The 19,782-nt window shown below is 43.3% G+C and overlaps 1 protein-coding gene across 1 annotated transcript in view; it reads left to right on the top strand.

The window, feature by feature from the left end:
- The window catches only part of LOC135713333 (cholecystokinin receptor type A-like), a 156,158-nt gene that overhangs the window by 118,986 nt on the left and 17,390 nt on the right, over positions 1-19,782 (top strand). The window contains exons 2-4 of the mRNA XM_065236436.1: positions 5,419-5,616; positions 5,675-5,932; positions 8,722-8,730. Coding sequence (XP_065092508.1) covers positions 5,419-5,616; positions 5,675-5,932; positions 8,722-8,730 — 465 coding nt within the window. The remainder of the gene's footprint in view (positions 1-5,418; positions 5,617-5,674; positions 5,933-8,721; positions 8,731-19,782) is intronic.

Genomic DNA, 19,782 nt, shown 5'->3' with positions numbered 1-19,782 from the left:
TCTTCAGGATGCCGTAAGACATGCCGTCTTCTCCTGGGGCCGAATGGGGCTTTTTCTTTTTTAGGGCTTCCAAGATTTTCTCGACCTGGAGCGCCATTTCGTAGCCCTTTAGGTGGGAGGGGGTTACGGATGTGGGTTTCCCAACCGGTTTCAGCTTCCCATCGTAGTAGTATGCGAGGAACTGTACTGCGTCATCCAGCGTGGTTTCCGGTTTTCTGCTTACCGGCTGGGTTAGCGCGGTATCCAAACCCTTGATGATGTTCCACAGCTGTCTGGAGGGAGTGTCCTCGTCAACTGTTTCAGTGAGTTCCTGGCAATAAGCCCGTTTTGCCTTCCGAATGAGCCTCTTGAGTGCCCGTGCTTTTTGGAGTTGGTTATGCTCTTGTTTCGGTTGTAGATTCGGAGCTTCTCTCGTTTGGTCTTATAGCATTCGTTGATGTCCTCGGACCACCAGCGCTTCAGGTAATCTCCTTTTTTATCTTTGATTATGAAGCTGGCTTATTCTATGCTATCCTCGAATATTGTCATTTTGGCGGGGTTATAGATGTATTGAGGCTTCAACTGGTTGATCAATTCCGCTGCTTTGTCCTTGTTGACCCGTTTCATTTTTCCTAGTGCCACCGGAATCTCACTTGCGATTTCGATGACTATCGATAGATGGTTGCTTCCGAATTCTTGTGGGACCACTTCCCAAGAAGCCTTGGTTGCTAGACCGGCGGTTGCCAAAGAGAGGTCGATCGCTGTGCTGCTTCTGTTGACCGTGGACATACATGTTGTCGTACCGTCGTTCAGGAGGATAAACTTGGAGGGCTCCAAGTTTATATCCAGAGGGAACGTATACGGAAACCAGTGTGAGCGGAAAAAACCCCTTGCTTATTTTGACCCCTACAACTTTGACCGGTAGAAGGTCCTCGAACTGTACCGTTTTGTAGTCCAGAGTCTCGTGCACTAGAATTCCGACTCCCCCGTATCCTTGATTTCGCCTGGCAGATTCCAGTCTAAAGTGAGCCAATCTAAAATTTTCTTCCTTCCTGAGCCAAATTTCCTGCAACAGTGCCACGCCCACCGAGTTTTCCGAAAGGAACTGGCTGAGCTCTTCGCGGGTATCGACAGGGCGAAGGCTTTGGACGTTGTGCTGCAAGATTATCAGCTTTTTACACTCCACTGTGAAAGCTTGTGTTGGTTCTCGTGGTTTCTCCTTGGAGCGGTTGCCCCTCGATGATTGATTGGATGTCTTGTCCGATGTCGACGCGTAGTTGGTCCCTGTCCAACTCTGACTCCGCGTGTTGTACCCTTAAGCCGATCCTTTGTTGCAGGTCTCTCAGTGCTCCTACCCAGCGTTTGTGTCGCACCTCTGCGAAGAATTGTTGCCGCAGCCACGTGATGAAGCGTTCAAAGTCCGTTGCCTTGAAGGGGTTCTCCTGGCATATGGGACAGGTTGAAGCGAGTTTCCTTAGCACCCCACGCTCACCTTCCTCGTTGGGTGTGGTGGGTTCCTGCCTCTCCCGACTCATGTCTCGGGAGCGAGAAGACTGTCTTCTCTGGGGCCTAGGTCCTCTTCCGAGCCTTGGGAAATCACCTTCATTTCCTTCGTCTCCCAGCTGGTCCAGGAGATTGAATCGATTTTGCAGCTTCGGGAAGTGGGTTTCTGCCTGGGTGAAAGTGATCTGCCTCTCCCTCATAGTTTCTCGAATGTTCACGTGTCTTTTCCTTTCTAGGCACTCGATATCGCTTGCTCCATATCTGAGTTAGCAGTTTGGGCATTTAGCGTCCATGTTGCAGTCTGCCGTTGAGTGCGTGCCTCCACAGTTGGCGCATCTTGCACGAGAGGTGCAGAACTTGGCTCCATGTCCGAATCTCCAGCAGTTCCTGCACTGGCGGATGCGAAAAATGTACAATTCGGGCCTGAAGTTACAACCGAAGATCTTTACCCATTTTGGCACTTGCGCACCCTCAACTGTTACCTTGATGTTCGTTGTGTCCAGAAGCTCTCCATTCCTGCTCCGTCGCTTGATGCGTTGAACTTTGGTCGCTCGGTGTTCTGCTTCTATGTTCTGAAACATCTCTTCCTCATTGAAGCTGGTGGGGACTCCCCTGATGAAGGTGATGGTATGATCCCTGCTCTTGGGTTCGTACAGTCTCAAGTTGGCATCTGCCAGCTTTAACTGTCTCAGCTGGGTTTCGAACTCGGTGTCAACCTTGAACCTGAATTTCCCTAGCTTGGAGATTTCAGAGAAATCGTGGAACCCTTTGTCCCTTAGGTATTTTCCAAGGAGGGTAGGATGACTTGGGAAGTCTTTTCCAATGTCGATCATCTCGAGGACTACGGTTTTGCGTTGGGCTTCCTCGTTGTGTGCCCCGTCTTGCGTTTGGTCCTTTTTTTTCGTCTGTCTGGTGACCCGTCCAGCCCCGGTCTTCCTGCTCTATCAGCAATACGCTTGATCCTTGCTGCGGCCTCCGCACTTGATCCTGCCATGGTAGGTCCGGAGAGAGCTTGCTATGTCGATAGGTTTCACTTCCTGATTCAACGGCTTGCGTATTTCCGTCTTCCCGAATTTCCCCGGAAAATTCCCGTATCGGGCAGTCGATAGCCTACACCAACTATAATTTCTCTTCTGTTATTATTTACAACCCTGCACCCTCGAGCCGACGAGTTGAGGTTAGGTTTGAAATTCCCTTGGTTCTCCTCAGACGATTTTTGCCTTCCTTCCGGTATCCCCCTTCTTCACCGACTTCAAGAAAATTGACGGGAAAATTGATCCGATTCGGGTACGATTACTAGCTGGAAATCGCACTTGTAACCTGATACGCAGCAGGCTTATAAATCGAACACCACGGGACACTTCCAGCAAACACAAATGGCTGCCATAGATTTTTCCCGAAATCGATTTCACTTTTTCCTATTTTCTGTTGATCCAAAATGCACTTTGCTATTCAATTTTCACATACAGCGCACGGCGGTGCGGGTAACCGAATGACACTGATTTTGCAAGGAATCACTCGATGTTTCACGGTACTTTTCACGATTTTTCGATATTGATTATTTTTCTCCGCGTCGTTTTGAAATAAACCTCGGCTTCCCTTTTCAAATTGACCGGTTTGCTTTGTGCGTGTAGTGAATCAAGTAAAATTACTGATTCACAGAAATCATGGCATAGACGAGTGCACGGATGGATTTGAGTTCACTCACTCGACAAAAAGTGCACTCGTCTATGCATCAACATTTCACAAATAAGAAGAAGCAACATCCGCTTTCAAACATAAGCACAACACGAAACAAATCACAAGCGGATAATAACTGTCATTCTTCGAAGCCTCGGTAGAAGACGGATCGAACTGCTTGATGCATACGATCCGATCCGCTGGTTTATCAATTGTATCACTCAGGCATACTGGAAATAAGTGGGGAGACGGATAATCCTCTTGTGCTAATGCGCTGAAATGCTGTTTTCATTTACTTTTCTATTCAAATAGCTTCAGGTTTCTTCAATTTATATTGCGAGCTTCCATCTGACTAGATGTTTTAAATGTTGTCTTGAATGTGTTATGTGTTGTCATGCGAACATGGTCTCCAACTCGGTTCAGTTTTCGAAAATCCCAAAAGCAGCTGTCAGTGACGATTGTCAATTACATGTCGTCCTTTAGGATATCATATGTTAACCCTTACAGTTCAGTGTTCACTCGGCTGTCGACAAAAGCAGGCCACTCTCGATGTGTGCTACGCGATCGTCTGTTTACTCGGCAGCAACCATTGTGTGGTCCTCCTCATTGTTCTTCACCAGCAGTTCTTTCGGTCGATGCGTCGTCGACTTTGGAAAGCAACCGTTTTGTGATGAGTGTGTGAGTGCTGACCACGTTTTGCGTCCATTGCTGCAATGGACGCGCTCTGACCCTCGTTGGCGTACAACAATTTGCCATACAATGAAACTACTGGAAGCGGCTCCAGTTCTGATGGAGGAGGCTTTTTGGATAGCGGAAGATAAAGTGTTTATTGTGTGGTACCTTTTGACTATAGCTTTAAGATGTATTGTATAGTGACCATGAATCCTCGGCTCTGTTAAGTTAATTCGGTTGAGCTTTATCAAATAAATTAAAATACAACCCTTACAGTTGGTTTTGCAGAGCTGCATTTCAAACACCATCGACCATTGCGTCAAAAGGAAGATTTGGGAGTTTGGACATATATAGAGCTATTTCTGCATATTGACGGTATATGAGCAAATCGGCAACCATTTCGTAACGTTACATATATTACATACATACGTCAATGGGGCCTATTGAAGCCTGTTGATGGAATCGATTAAATTAACAAATCTCGTGTCTCCAATAACCCCCAAATTTATTTGCCAATATTTCGCCCTTACAAACGGACAACAAGCCACAAGAGTGCAATGTGGACGGCAGCGGACCGGAAACGGAAAGCTTGACAGTTGTCACAAATGACATCAAGAAGCCTAACCGATGTCGATTTGGTTCTAACTAGTTTTCAATCCGACAAGTAGGCTTACTCAGATCGGGCTTTTCCGCTGCCGCTGCCGTTCCGCTTCCGCTGTCATTGCGCTTGGGCCTTAAGAGAGTTATTAATTTTATCCCACTAGACTCCACATCTGACCCACTGTGCCCAGCACGGATATGAACTATCGCATAGTGAAGAGTCGCCTACATGGCAACATCGGAGCATGTAATGTTTTCCTTCCATTCTTTTCTTGCACGCTTGGGTTTGGGTCGCATGTTGGGTTTAATGAATTCGCACACACACGCACACTCCAGATTCATCCCATGGAACGAACAACCACCGAGAAGGTTGGATGCTAATCTTAATATCCTGCACCGTTCGAAAAATTCATGTAAATTTCAGCGAGATATAGCGCACATAAAATTAACGCTAGATTTGGCATAAATTTACGCGATATTTCTTGTAAAATTAAGCGCAATATCGCATAAATTAGCAATATTGTATGCAAGCTTGTAAACGATTTCGCTGTTTATGCCAAGTATAGCTCAAAATTAAACGAATGGACATTTTACGCGATAGTTAAAATTCAGAATTTTTTTCTGTGTGGTCTCTCGGTTACTAGCCTATTAGAGGATAACGAAGCCCCCTTAACTTCAACTGTTTCCATAGTATTCAGATTACCATCTCCCATCCAACTCACGCCACCGTTCAATTAACAACCAGAGATAATGCCGTAATCGTGTTGTGGCTGCTGCATTACAGACAGGTCCGTACCTCAATCCACAAAAACATGTCACACCGTAACTGTAGGTACAGATGAGTTGCATCATCCACACGATGGCTGGCATGAACCGTCTCAAGGATTGAGCGTGTACGTGATTGGCATATTAAATCGATTCATCGCGAACCCGATGGCGAGCAGTAACATTAAAATGATCCATTTCAATTTTCTCCCATTACAGCTTCGTCGGTGGCGGTATCGGCTTGGACGTTAGTTATAATCTCTGTGGAGCGTTACTATGCCATATGTCATCCGTTGCGGTCCCGGCGGTGGCAGACGCTCAGTCACGCCTATCGGCTGATCGCACTCATCTGGTGCGGTAGTCTGTTCTTCATGCTACCGATTGCTGTGCTCAGCAAACTGATTCCCACCAATCAAGGTAGGCTTTGAGCAGCAAGAATTTATCATTAATGGACAGTTTGTTTTGTTTTGCTTAGGTCACCACAAGTGTCGGGAGCTGTGGTTCGACCGGGGCTACGAGCGGGCCTACAATCTACTGCTGGATGTAATCCTATTGGTGCTACCGTTACTAATCCTAGCCGTCACCTATTCGCTCATAACGCGAACCCTCTGCCGAGGGATGAACGATTTCCGACGGTACTCGAAAGCCCTGTCGACACGCACTGGTGATGGGAAGCAAGCGGCAGCAGCGGGACGGGAGCGCTCGCTCCGGCCGCTTAACAACAACAATCGAGGTAGGTCATCCTTCGCCCGTTGTGGGGTTTTGTCGTTGCGATGCTTTTAACTTGGCAGATCGCTAATTGGGCGACGTCCCAAATGGAAAACAGTTATTGCGGGGATTTTAAAAAGTTTTGAGGGCTTCGCGGAAATTACGTGCACTAGTCTATCTCCGCAAAGAAGAAATGGCTCGTACACACTAAGTTTATATCACCGAGGTCGGCAAAATAAATTGTCGAGAATTCAACAGCCGAGATTTCGTTCAAAATGTTGGTGAAAGTTTGGAATACCGAGCACTTGGCAATTATTATTTAGATTCACCTGTCAAATTTAATTGAGTACACCAGTACTTATTGACCGAGAGTTCAGATTTTCGGTCAACCATTCATGGAAAAGGGTCTACTATTTGCCGAGGGTTTAGTATTAGAGTTTAATGGAATGAATCTAGAAAAAAAAATCGTTGTTTTCGTGGTCCCTGTGTGTTCGGTTCCTTTCATCAACGCATGTATGGAGTGTGCTTTTTATGCGTTTGCTGCCCCCTCACACGCAAAATCAGTGATGTCCCATTTTTAAATAACTCGATTAATAACCAGTCAATAATTTTTTGTTTGCTGTGCTGTCATTTTTTCCACCAATTAGTGTGCAGAACACGTTTGAACGATGGTCGATAATCCTCTGAAGAATTGAATGCTTACTTGGCATGATATAACCGATTAAAATATTCGACTAAAAATTGAACACCACTAGGTGAATGTGAAACGTCATTTTGAAATCCACCGTCAATGTCAAATATAAGAACCGTTCCAAGAGGTGTTCAACTCTGCACATCTCAATCTGTGCCGAGTACATTATCTGTGCCGAAAGCTGGGTCAAGCGTTGAGCCGAACGTGGCGAAGTATGACAATCAAGGTATCAGTCTCAGTATCCCATGAGTTTGGCATCCCTTCAGTTATGACTTTTGAGATTTATTTGTTTACAATATCAAGTTCTTGCACGGAAAAATTTTGGAACATAAATTTCTAGATAAATTTCCATATTAAACGAACTCGTTGCCAGTCATCCGCTTCAAGGAAGTGATACTCGAAATACAGCCCCTCCGTGAGAAAGAGAAGTGTGACTGATGACAGAAGCTGGAACAGGAGAAGACAGCTATGAACCTTTAGTCGTTCTGGCAGACGTTTGTCAAAACCAAGTACCCAACCGGCAAGTGGAAAATGCATCGCCGGCGAGTGGAAGATTCTATGCATTGTCAAGTGCCGGCGATAGTAGAAGCAACAATAGACTGCATTAGCTTCCCAGTGTCAGAAATCGTGGTTGGGTACTGAATTCGTCTGAACTGGCCTCACCTTTTTTATGATGGAGTAAAACAACTTCGTCCATGGTCTAGACCTTTTGAACAGGAGACCCAGGAAACCGCTGAGATTAGCCAACGAATAATTTCCAACTGCATCCAAATGTCGGTCCAGGTTCTTGATAATGGTTTCAGTCGTTTGATGACTACCATCTCCTTGTATCTGCTTGCTGTTCCTTCATATTTTATTTCTTTTCTTGGTCATGCCGGAATCGCATATTAGTCTTTAACTTTTACGTAGGCTACTTTTACAATTCTGTTAGCAGCATCTTTCTGTTTAATTGCTGTTTCCATCAGTGAAACGAACACCCAGTCGCGAATGAGCGTATAGAGACTGCGAACCGGTAATACGGGATCTACTGACTCCACCAGCTTCCACAGTTCGTACATGAGCCCTGCAATCGGAGCTGAATTCTACAATACTCTTTACCCATACAATTGGCTCTCGGTTCGGATTATATGGCCATCTGGGGGTAACACGTATTCAAGCCTATTTTACGTGGCATGGTGACTCTGACTAATTCGTTTAAACTCCCGCAATAACAAAAATTCTTTCAAAACTATGAACATCTCTCAAAAGCCGTGAGGACTTTCTGTAAAATTTCATTCGGCAAAAGGCATAAGGACATGAAGTGTCTCGTCAATTACACAATATCTTAATATTAAAAAAATAGCAATGGCACTGGCAACAAAATTTCCCTTTTCCCCTTACTTTGAAGTAAACGAAGTAGTAAACCTTAGCAACGATTGGTAAAATTTTATCGCAAAACAGTGATGCCGTTTTATGTTATATTTTGTGACAAACTTGTCATCGTGTGCCATGACATGCCGATCAGTGTGCCATGATGTATTTAGGCACAGTGTGCACAGTTGATTACCCCTTGGACCGTTCATAAATTATGAGACAATTTGAAAGGGACCGGGGCGAATCAAAAATGACGTCCCCACGGTAAATGTAAAAAAAAAACAGGAGTGCTATTAGCGTATGTCTAGCATACCTGAGTAAATTGGTGTCTACCCATCGTAACGGAGGATACAAACGCAACCAGGTAAATTCATATTCGTAGTCAGGGGCCAAGTGGGCGTCGAATCTTTCCACACTCAGAGTATCCTTGTTACGTTTGATTACAAGACTCACCGTTGACTTTGGGAATTTTAACACTTTTGCTATTTTTTAGGCAGACCACGAAGGGTTCTCTAGATATTTGTGGACAATTAATTTTCTTTTCTCAAGTTCCATGATTCGTAATTTCAGGATGCATTGATCAATCGAGAAAAAAATTTCACCAATTTCTTTTTATTTAACCACCATCTTTGACATTTTAGCCATACAGACTGTTTAAAGTGACTTAATCCTATTCTTAAAAACTGGTCTACTTATATTAAAATCAAAAACATCACACGCATTATTAAACAGTCTGCAACATATATCGAGAGGATTGTTATAACCGTAAGCAGTACGATGTCCGGGAGTCCACAGAAAGTAATAGTTGCGGAGACGGCGAGCTGGAGTGTGGAAATTGATGTTCCCGAGCAAACAACTGCAGTCAATATGATTACTAATCATGTCAAACAGTGTTGTGAAAATCACTTGTATCACAAATATCACGCCAACGAAATATCAGCACTGATTAACACTCATTTGATATTTTTAAATTCGCCACTCATTTGAGTTATGGACAACCCAAGCAATGCAACATTACAACTCAGTACTCACTTATTCTTGTTTTTTCACTCTCAAAGGATTATACCCATGCACTTTCCATTCAATGAAACGAAATATACAAACGTTTCCTTTTGAGTACAACTCCTTTTGAGTGGTATCACTGTGTGCTAGCCGAGGTGCCAGCTACCACTCAGCTAATAGTACATTAGTACATTCTAAATGTGATTTGATGAATTGATGTTCCAAAAGCGAGGATAACAATAACAAACCAACAAAGTGGTGTTGAGTACTTGGCACTGATGAAGTCTGCAAGTAGTAGACGAAATACGCGTATCTGTCAAAAGATAAGCAATTATAACGGAATTTAAAGGAAATAAACCAACCCACTCAAAGCTCTTCATAAAGGGATTCCGTTAAGAGGTTCGATAAATTTAAAGGAATAACAAACCAATATTTTTGGCTGGAGCGAAAGTGAGGATAACAAATTTCTCACTTGAAAATGGGATTACTCAAGAGTGCGTGTTATAAACGTCAGAAAGGCCAATGAAAAACAAACTGTCTAAACGACCAGCAGCAAGCAGCTATAGAGATTGCTAAAGTGCTATCTGAATTGTGAGTATTGTGAGAGAACTTTAAAATTTGTTTGTGAAGTGTATGGGAAACGTAGGAACGTAAACCAAAATTATTAATGATTTAAAATTCAGCATTTAGCAAGTCACCTCGCGCAAGTTCGCTGTAAAGCCCTCTTACAAAAGTATAGACGACTATCACCACAAAACTGAAAAAAAAAACTGTTCCAATCGAGCAAAGCGGTGCATTTTGACGGTTCGATTGAAACAACTTTTGATAGATGGCCATACTTTTACTGTAGGACTTTAGTTCACTGATCTCATACGCCTGATAGGTTTTTATGGAGCACTTTGTCAAACGTAAATGGTTAATGAGTTTTTTGCACAGAAATCATATCAATTTCTGGCCTTCGAAAATATTGTTTTGCATATTTTGTACAATTGATGTCTCAGGTAAGGACAAAATACATCAATAAATTATGGTTTTGATAAACACATGAGCTTTCTTTAAAGTTCACTCGAAAATCTAAATCATTACATTAGATTCGTTCAAATCTTTCACAGAGGTCAGGGACGTCAAAACAAATCGAAAAAGTAGTGGGGAACAAGGTGTTGTAAACTGCCATACAAATTTGAGCAGATGGAAAATTACTAAATCCCTTTTGAAAATCATGGACCTACAGTGCCTACGGTAGATGCCTAACTGTCCTATATTATATTGAACATACGACAGTTAAGGCATCGATCTGGTTTGCATAAAATTTCATGACAATGGGCCTTATGACGGCTGTCACTTCACGGTGAAAAGAAGTACGGGGTTGGAAAGGTGATTTTCCATTCCAATCGCTTGTAGATGTCCACACAGATTTTGGACAACTAGACCAAACTGGATTAGAGTTTCCAGCTTGTCCGCTCTTGGTGCGGGAGTGGCACGAACTTTGGTCACCATGTGATGCACGATTTGCTCGGGCCTCCCATACAAGGTCTGTAGAGTTGACATAATTTGAGGTACTGTCGATGGGTGTAGCAGAAAGCTGCTCACCGACTCCTTTGCGATTCCTTTCAACGAACGTTGTAGACGCAGCAAATTTTCCGAGTCTGAATAGCCACATGCATCTGTTGAATGCTGGTAACTACTTACAAAGAGAGGCCATTCAGTAGGATCCCCAGAAAACGTGGGGAGTTCCTTTGGGATCACCTGTCTAGCTGCTAGCTGTTGACGCGTAGGTCCGTATTGGGCATTCAAGAAATTAGTCCTACCGAAATTGTCTAACCCTGGAGGGTGGTATTGATTAAACTGCGTTACATTTGTCGGCCCTATCTCTCGATTTATGGTAAAAGTGCAAGGTGTTCCTGCTCTACCCACCGTACTAATGACACTAGGACAAGGTGTCTTTCTATCCGCATACGCTACAGAATCTGCTTCGAAACTATGAAATCGAGAATCACTCACCATGGACGCCAGAGATGTACCACTTCCCGTGGACTCCGGTAATGCTGCATGTGATGGATGTCCGATTTTCTCTCGTAGAAGAACCGATTCCAGTTGCTGAGCAAGCTGCTGCTCTCGTTCTTTAAGTCGCCGTAGCTCTTCTTCTCGCGCAGCATGTTCTTGCCGCCGTTTGGTTTCCAGTGCCTGATATCGTTTCTGACTATCCTCTAGTTGTCTTTTCAATGCGTTTTCCACTTCCTGTAGCTGTTGCCGCTCTCCTGCACGCTGCTCCTCCAGTCGATTCAGTCGGTTTACAAGTTCTATTTCTCGCCTTCGCCTCAATTCGTTCTCCTGCTGGTGTTCTAGTTCCATGTGACGTTGCCGTTTCAAGTTCGATTCAATTTCGTGTAATCGATTCTCTAATTCCTTCTTCTCGTCGTATGCTTGCTGCAGTTCCGCTTTGCCACGCTTTTGAAGTTCATTTGTCTCACGCGTCCATTTTTCAAAGGGGGTAGGGCGAGAGATAGGGTTCGTTAACTTTCCGATGATCTTCGGGTTCGCACCGGTATTCGGTCGCTTCAAGGTCAGTTCAATACTTGGAAAGTTTGGTCCTGACTCCTCCAAAAGCCGCGTGTATGGTTGAATGTTTACCAAATGCAACTTGGGGAAATCTTCCTCCGGACTGTCACCAATAGTGATGCTCTCGATCGTACGGGGTACAGATGCCCGTTGCTCGTCAGCAGCTGGTTGCTGATTTCCAGCAGTGATTGCGCTACCACCCAACGGAGTAGACGAACCAACAGGGATAGACTCTTGTGGTTCGACCGACTCTGGAATGTTTTCTTTCTCACTACCACCGACGGCGCCGGTGCGGGAAATATGCTGCTCAACCCATTTCTCCACCTTTAGTATACTACTACTGCTACTACGACGACTCACAAAGCTCTCAATGTCATCGTCCTGCTGGCGGAGCAACTCGTGCTTTCTAGCTATGAACTGCTTTTCCCGCTCCAGTTTCTCCTTAGCGGCTTTCTCAATCAGCAACTTCTCCTGCTGTATCCGCTCCTGTTCTACCTGCTCTTCAGCTCGCCTCTCGTCCTCCAGACGTTGGATTTCACGGTCAATGTGGGACCTACGACCGCTTGTAGCACTCGATCGACCAGATCCCGACCTAGCTGATCGCTCTGGTACTCTCTTCGACGAACACTCCGCACAGCAAAACTCCTTCGAATAGACAGTATTTGTATCCACCCTCGCGCACGAAAAATGGTTCCAACGCTTGCATCCTCCGCATTGGACCATATACAATTCTGCATTGTTGGGTTGATCACATACAGCACATTCGAGATCCTGTCCGTGCTCAAAATCGATCATCGAAGGCATAAATCCATCCTCTGTCAGGTCCAGATCGTGTTCAGAAGTACTAAGATGTTCTTCACCGAAGAGATTAGACTGTTTGGCAGCCTTGGTCTTGGAACGAGTCTGACGAACAAACGATTTCTCCATTCTCGGTACTCTATAAATCTTTGAGATTATGTTGAAATTATTTCGGAGGTCTTCAAAGCAACTCGTCTGTGTTCCCGATCAAGATAGCTCAAAGCTGCAAATTTATTTAAGGTTAGGATAGCAACAATATAAATTCATGTTTTCTTACATTTAGTCTCCTTACACAATGTACCAATGAATGTAACAAATAAAGAATTCAATTTTCTCTTATCCAGTCTAGAAACAAGAATATAAATCAAATAAAAGGTACTAATTTACTGTAGTATAATATTTACGTAATAATATATAATGTTGCACTCGATTCACCAGATAATGACAAAGCAATTCTACATTTGACATTTGTATCGTCTGACAATTCGACTGACATTTATCCTATATATTCTTCTCGTTCACGAATACTCTCACGCTGAAACAAGGGACCGCCCGGTGACTGCATTAACCACAACAGTGACAGTTGTCACTCACGGTGAAGTGATTGGCGTATAAATCAAATGGGAATCACTTCACCGTCAGTGATAAGTTGTCACTTCACCGTGAAGTGACATCGGTAATAAGGGCCCTTGTAATTTGATACCCTAAAAGCATTACCACATTGGCCCTTATTACCAATGCCCCTTCACTTCCTTTTTACCGTGAAGTGACAGCCGTAATAAGGCCCTTGTACTTTTAAGGATTCCTATTTAAATCAATCAAATAATAGTTTTGAGTCCATCTCTTTTAATTTATTTTTTATAATTTTTTAAAACAAGAGGTTCAAAAGAAATAAGGAGAAGCCGATAGAAGTACTATTTCATTGATTGATAAAAGAGAGGGTATCGTAAACCACTCTAAAAAGCAATGAATTAGTTCTTCATTTTTTATTTAAAATTCGCTGCATAACTTTTCTGTAATTAACGGTAATCAATAATCGCCCAGTGTTCTAAGAAATCTTAAATACAAAATGCAATGAAATAACAAAGAGAAATAGAAGTAATCTGTTTTAAAACTAACTGAGTTCCTCGAAATCATTTTGGAGCATTAGAAAGAATGATTTTTGTTCTCGCAGAGACTTCAACATAAGGAAGATTGCGTTCCATCTTGTCGCTCCAGGAATAGGTGGAAGATGTGCTTTGTGAGCTTAGAAAACTTCTCTATTTTTACCCAGTCGAGTTTTCTTACATTGTTTTTTTTTTTTACGTTCTCGATTTGGCGGCAATGCTTTTTAAGGACATCAAATACAGTCAACTGGCAGGTGTGAGCAGCGCAGTAACGGACCAAATTTCCTCGTCGTCTTCATCAAAATCACTTTGGGTACCGTCTGGCTCGTTTTCGTCTGTTTCGCCAACCTCCTCGTCAGCCTCTGGCTCGATATCTTTTTGAGGTTCATCTTCTACTTCCATATCGATTGCTGTTTCTTCGAGAGCGACATCCGTTTCCACCAGGTCCACCAAACGATGACTGGACGAATTTCCGATTACCTCATCGAAGGCTGAGGTTTCCTTCTTCAGCAGACTTGCGATGCCTTCTTTGATATACTCGCGCAGATTTGTAGCTGAAGCCACCATGTTTGCGCCGTTGTCATGGACAACCGTCAATATTTTTAGACCAGTAATTAAAATAGGCGGAACAACCAAACGTAATTAATGGCTTTAAACACAAAATTCTCGAGAATCAAAACACTTCCACGTAAACTAACAATGCCATTCGAAAAAGGAAGTTTGCTCTATCAGATGATGGTGTTACGTTACTTGAATGTGCTTTGATTCTCGAGGAATTTGCGTTTAAAGCCATTGTTTACGTTTGGTTGTTCGGTCTATTTCAATTGTTGGTTTAGATTTGTTCTGACAGTATTCCATATCGTTGGATAACCTCCTCAATGATTGTTTGGCGAAGATTCTTCGTCGTGTGACTCTTTACCATTTCCTTGATTACTGGAATTAAAATGAATATTATGATTGTGCCTCAAGTACGCCAATTTTAACCTACGAAGCGATCTAGTAACTATTTTTCCATCTTCCGTCTGGAGACACTATCAATCTTTAGATGGAGTGGACGAACTTTCATCTCATCTGCGAGGAATTTCCTTCCTAGAGCGCTTCCTTTATCGACCATATCGGTCAAAGTTTTTCTGTTCACTGACAGATTAGAAGCTTGCCACAATGGCCCAACCAAGGTTTTGAATCCCGTCCATTCAGGGTAGCTCAAAGGAAGTGAATGAGCACTTACCAGCTGCAACGTTCCGAGTAACACGTTTGTTTGTGATGTTTCGACACTGATTTTTCTTGTTTTCCTTCGCTTTGGCGTAGGCTCCGAGTCCTTATCAAGAGCTGGCAGGCCGAGGAATACCAACTTCTCCGGATGATTTGTTCGCACAAAATTACCATGAACCAATTTCCCTTTCTGAACATAGTCACAGTTCTGTATAGCGACACACCGGAATTTATTGTCCTCTGTCACTAAAATAGCCGGTGCGATTTTGGATCTCTGCGTTGTGCGTCGCTCCATTTTCACTTTTTTCCAAGTTAACACACACCCGTAGCACACCAGCAGATAAAGAAAATGACAGAAAATCTCACGTGAGTTTTTTTATTATGACTCAAGCGAGTTTTTTATTATGACTCAAGCGAGTCATTTGAGATTGTAACGATTGATGTTTTGAGTGAATTACCATTGCATATCACTAGTGAGTGCGGATCTATTTTAAGAGCAAATTGATATCATATTTATCATGAGTGGAACAACACTGATGTCAAATATGAACATCCTCTGGAGAAAGACTTGGCAATTTGTTAGTGTTTGCAGTCCAATAAGCGCACATCTATGCTCGTACGGAGGTAAGCTATCTGGATTTGTCCATGGCAGCATGGCAGACGTCGTAATGCAAACTTTATAAACTGTTTCTGGATTCTCTCGATGCGCAGTACATGAACAGCATGATATGAAGCCCAAATTTGTACTCCATATTCAAGAACACTGCGTACACGTCGTCGAATTGTGCAGTTTTGCGGCGCAAAAATCCTAGCCTGGAGTTGGCCTTTGCAACTGTCATGGAAATGTGCTCGTTGAACCGTAGTTTGCTGTCCAAGATGAGCCCAAGATCCTTAATGGCATTAACCCTTTGCAGCGGCGATTGATTCATAGAGTAATCAAAAATGATCGGAGAGTGAGAGCGGGTAAAGGTAATCACTTTGCATTGGCTTGCATTCCATTCATCTGACACCAGGATGACAATCGCTCTATATCAGCTTGTAGTGCGCAGCAATCCACGGTCGATTTGATCACACGGTACAGCTTAAGATCATCCGCATATAGCAACTTACAGGAACTTAGCATATCACACACGTCGTTGATAAACAGAACGAAAATGAGAGGTCCTAGGTGACTCCCTTGTGAGCCCCCGATGGTATGTGGAATACCTCGGATCTGGAATCACGTACCTTAACGAAAGCCTTTCTGGATGATAAGTATGATTTCAACCAACAAACTATCCACGGTGGAAGACCAAAGCGGTTTAAACGGAGTCCACTTGCTGACGCTTCTCGATGCTACCTATAAGAGTGTTCGTCTAAGTCATCAAGTTAGAGACGGTCGAGCGCTTTTTCATGAATCCATGCTGAAACTCTGAGATTATGGATTGAACAGCTGGATACAACTTCTCATGCAGAAGACTTTCGAGAACTTTGGCCAAGCAGTTCAGGATCGAGATAGGTCGGTAATTTTCCACTTTGTGCATGTTACCGGACTTGAAGATTGGTGTAATTGAGGCGAGCTTCCAGGCATCCGGAAAAACGCCATCCTTAAGCGATCGATTGAAAATAGACATAACGGGAGTGGCCAACGATGCTGCACAGGTCTTGACGGAAGACGGTGGAATACGGTCCGGGCCTGGAGCAAAGGGCTTTGAGAATAGCGTCTTGACTGAAGATGAGCTGCTGCAGGTGAATGTCGTATCTTGGTAGCTGATCAATGTATTGCTGCGGTGGAGGAGTTTGATCGGGTTCGAAAACACTTCGGAAAAAGTCAGCGAAAAGGTCAGCAGAAGGGGTGTCGGTGGTGGAGCTTCTACTACCGTAGGTGACGTCCACGGGAATACCAGCTGATCTTTTCCGAGAGTTGATAAAAGACCAGAACGACGATGGATTTTCCTTGAAACCCCGATTGTCCCGGTTGTCGACGCACTCACGAAAGCGAGCTTCCTGCAAACTATTATTCTCTGCTTCTACTAGCTGCACCGTATACTTGTTTGCTGCGGTCCGCGAACGAAGTAACGTTTTCGAGCTTTACGCAGCCGGTTACGCAGATTACGCAATTGCGGATTCCACCAAAGTTGTGGAATTGCAAACAAGATTTTCGTGTCTTCACCGGAACAGTATCTTGGATTATTTTATAGATGTTGTCGTAGAATACGGCGACGGTGGCATCAATGGTGGGTTGGTCAAGTATTTGTACCCAATCCAAGGTGGCAATCCTCGTGTTAACAACATCGAAATCACATTGTGCAAAATTATACTCACTGCGGGCTGCTGGGTACGGGAGCGGATGATCTCTCGAACGGGAGTCAACTTTTAGAACCAACGGCTTGTGGTGACAATCAACTTTCATAATTGCAGAGAGTGGTTCAAACAGCTCGATGCAATCGGGGTCACTGACGAGAACCAGGTCAAGAAGCTTACCATTCGTGTTCACCAGATCGTTGATTTGCTTCAATCCAGCAGACAGCATGGACTCCATTACAGCGAGTTTCTGTTCTGATGAAGCATTGAGAGGCACAAATCCTCTGACGTCCTCATCGAAGTCCCAAGCTAGATTTGGCAGATAGTAATCGCCCACAACTATGGTTGTATCGTGAGGGTTCGCCATACCAAGGAGCTGTCGGGCTGACTGTTTGGTCGAATATAGATATGCAACACAGGAAGATCGATTGATGTTGTAAATCGACTTGAACAGCAATTTGTTCGAGGCTCTCAACGCCCACAAGATGCACAGCCTTACACTTCAGCTCGGATTTCACGGATTTCGTCGTCAATGAAACATCAACAAATGCCTGTCAAACGTTTTTTGTTCCAACCACCAGGGGCGCGGTGGTGTATTAAACCGTGCGTCGAGATTTACTTTGAATCGAGCTTTACTAATTGTAACAATCTCCCAGACAAAGACATATCCCTCTCCAACAGTTAAGGATTGTCCTGGCCACGTCCTTACAACTGGTAGGGATGGGAAAGTTATGTTAGTCCAACATTTACTTAAGAGAGATGCAGAGAACTCTACGACCCCACATAAATGTCTCGGGAATTTAAGAATTATGCTAGTAGGTAGAGCACTTCCATTGCAGCAATGGACGCAAAACGTGGTCAGCACTCACACACTCACCACTAAACGATTGCTTTTCAAAGTCGACGACGCATCGACCGAAAGAACTGCTAGAAAAATAGATTGAAAGTAACTGCAATTAATTTAATCAATTGAGATTATTAAGGTTAATCATAAAACGCATAGTGCCAAAAGTTAGAAAGGTAAATTTCAAGAAAATTTCCTGAAAACAGAAAATACTTAAAATCAAGTTTTCCTGCTCAAATCTTAAACGATCACGTTTTTATGGTTTTAGACCACTACGTAAACACAAGCTGATAGGATGACAAAAATGCATTCGCCAAGAAGGCACGAACTAGTTTTACGTACCACTCACCCTTGTCGGATGCTGAAAGTTAAAAGAAATTAGAGAAGGGAGAGACGGGAAGGGCTTTGAAAAGTTTGCTTTTGCAACGAAGTAAAAGTTGGTAAACAGCTGCGCTGCAGCAGAGATAAAATCATTTACAGATCTGCACTTGCGGGCTGTTACACAGTACTGTGCCTGCTCTCAAATGTCTGTGTAGCAACCAGTGAAGAGTATTTCCGTTGGGGTTCGCTTTGAGATTCAGCAGTATGACAAATTCCAGCGTGAATTGCCTTGGCACTTGAATCGCGAACTGTCGTAAATTCCACCAATTGACACCAGCCCAACCTCCCATCCCTTGCGATTGCAAATTGAATTTTTCGACACGCCGTCGTCATAGGTCCATTGGCAGCGAGCAGTGCGCGGTGGGGTGACTCCATACAAAAAACCGGTCGTAATCAAATTGTTTGTTTGAATTCTTTTCCAACATAGTTGGCATGAAATTTGGTGCTCAACATTTATCTGAGAATTTGAATGAATATGAAAAAAATAATAATTCATGAAAAAAAAATAGACTTCGCCCCCCCTGTGCAGTGGGATCATTGTTACCTCTTAAGTGAGATTTGTATATTCAATCAGGTGTTGCCGTAGCATTTTATTATCGCAGCAAGCCCAACGATGTGTGAATCGTGCTTGTCATTGAACTTGCCTTCTTTGTCGAATCGGGGCACAACATCTTTAGGACAGCTCCCTTCTGGTGTGATGGCGATGTGACATCATACAACATGTCAAAACATCATGTCGATGTCGATTGGCATGAGGCGAACATCGGTATGATGTTTTGACTTGTTAGTAGGTGTCACATCGCCGCCACGAAAGAATAGGACTGTGAAACGAACGGTAGGGGAGAATGGATACACTTGATTCCCAGTTTTAATTTTTGATATTTCTCAGCGGGAGAGTCAAAATTTTATGTGGTTTTCACACAGGTTCTTAGAGAAATATCTTATGTCACTTTATAGATACACTGAATCCTCGAAAGTAATGCATAATTTCTCAAAAGTTCGGTTTTTATTTTCCGAAAAATGACCAAAAATGCATTTAGAGAAATTGAGGAGGCTGGAGTCCCCTTTGTGTTATATTTACGTTCCTAAAAGTAGGCGTAGTTTTAAACATTAAGAAACACTTGATCCCTTTTCTATGATATGTATCTTAATATAAATTTTATCACACATTTCGGGATGGAGTGAGGGAAAAATCCGGGGATTCAAATATAGCCACAAACAGAGTTTTATTTTTTTTTTTTTTTGGATCAAGTCTCCCCTATCTGAGCTTCCAAATTCAAATAAAACTGAGCAAAAGATCAAAAGATGCAGTACCAATACAATGATTACAATTGATTCTACTCAATCGAAGTTTAGAGCTGTGGAAATTTGATGCGTTTCAATATCCAAAAAGGTACTACGAATATTCAATTTAAGCAAATGGCAACTGGCCCGAAAAAGAAAACCCTTCTGGAATTCGAAAAAAAAAACAGAGCAAGTTCAAGTGTCCCCAGAGATCGAATGTGTCCAGTTTCCCCTACGGATGATTAAGGGGCGTTTCATATGGCTGCGAATACGAGGAATTCGTTTGCGCCTAGTGTTGCCTCGAAGAAGCGCTTGCCTCCGTTGGGCGTCTTTCGTGTTTGGTGCCTAACGAGTGAAATATG

This window comes from Ochlerotatus camptorhynchus, unplaced genomic scaffold, assembly GCF_037179485.1.
Source record: "Ochlerotatus camptorhynchus isolate MF236.1 unplaced genomic scaffold, CSIRO-AGI_Acam_v1.1 ptg000550l, whole genome shotgun sequence".
NCBI lineage: Eukaryota > Metazoa > Arthropoda > Insecta > Diptera > Culicidae > Ochlerotatus > Ochlerotatus camptorhynchus.
This window is presented reverse-complemented; position numbering and strand designations above follow the sequence as displayed.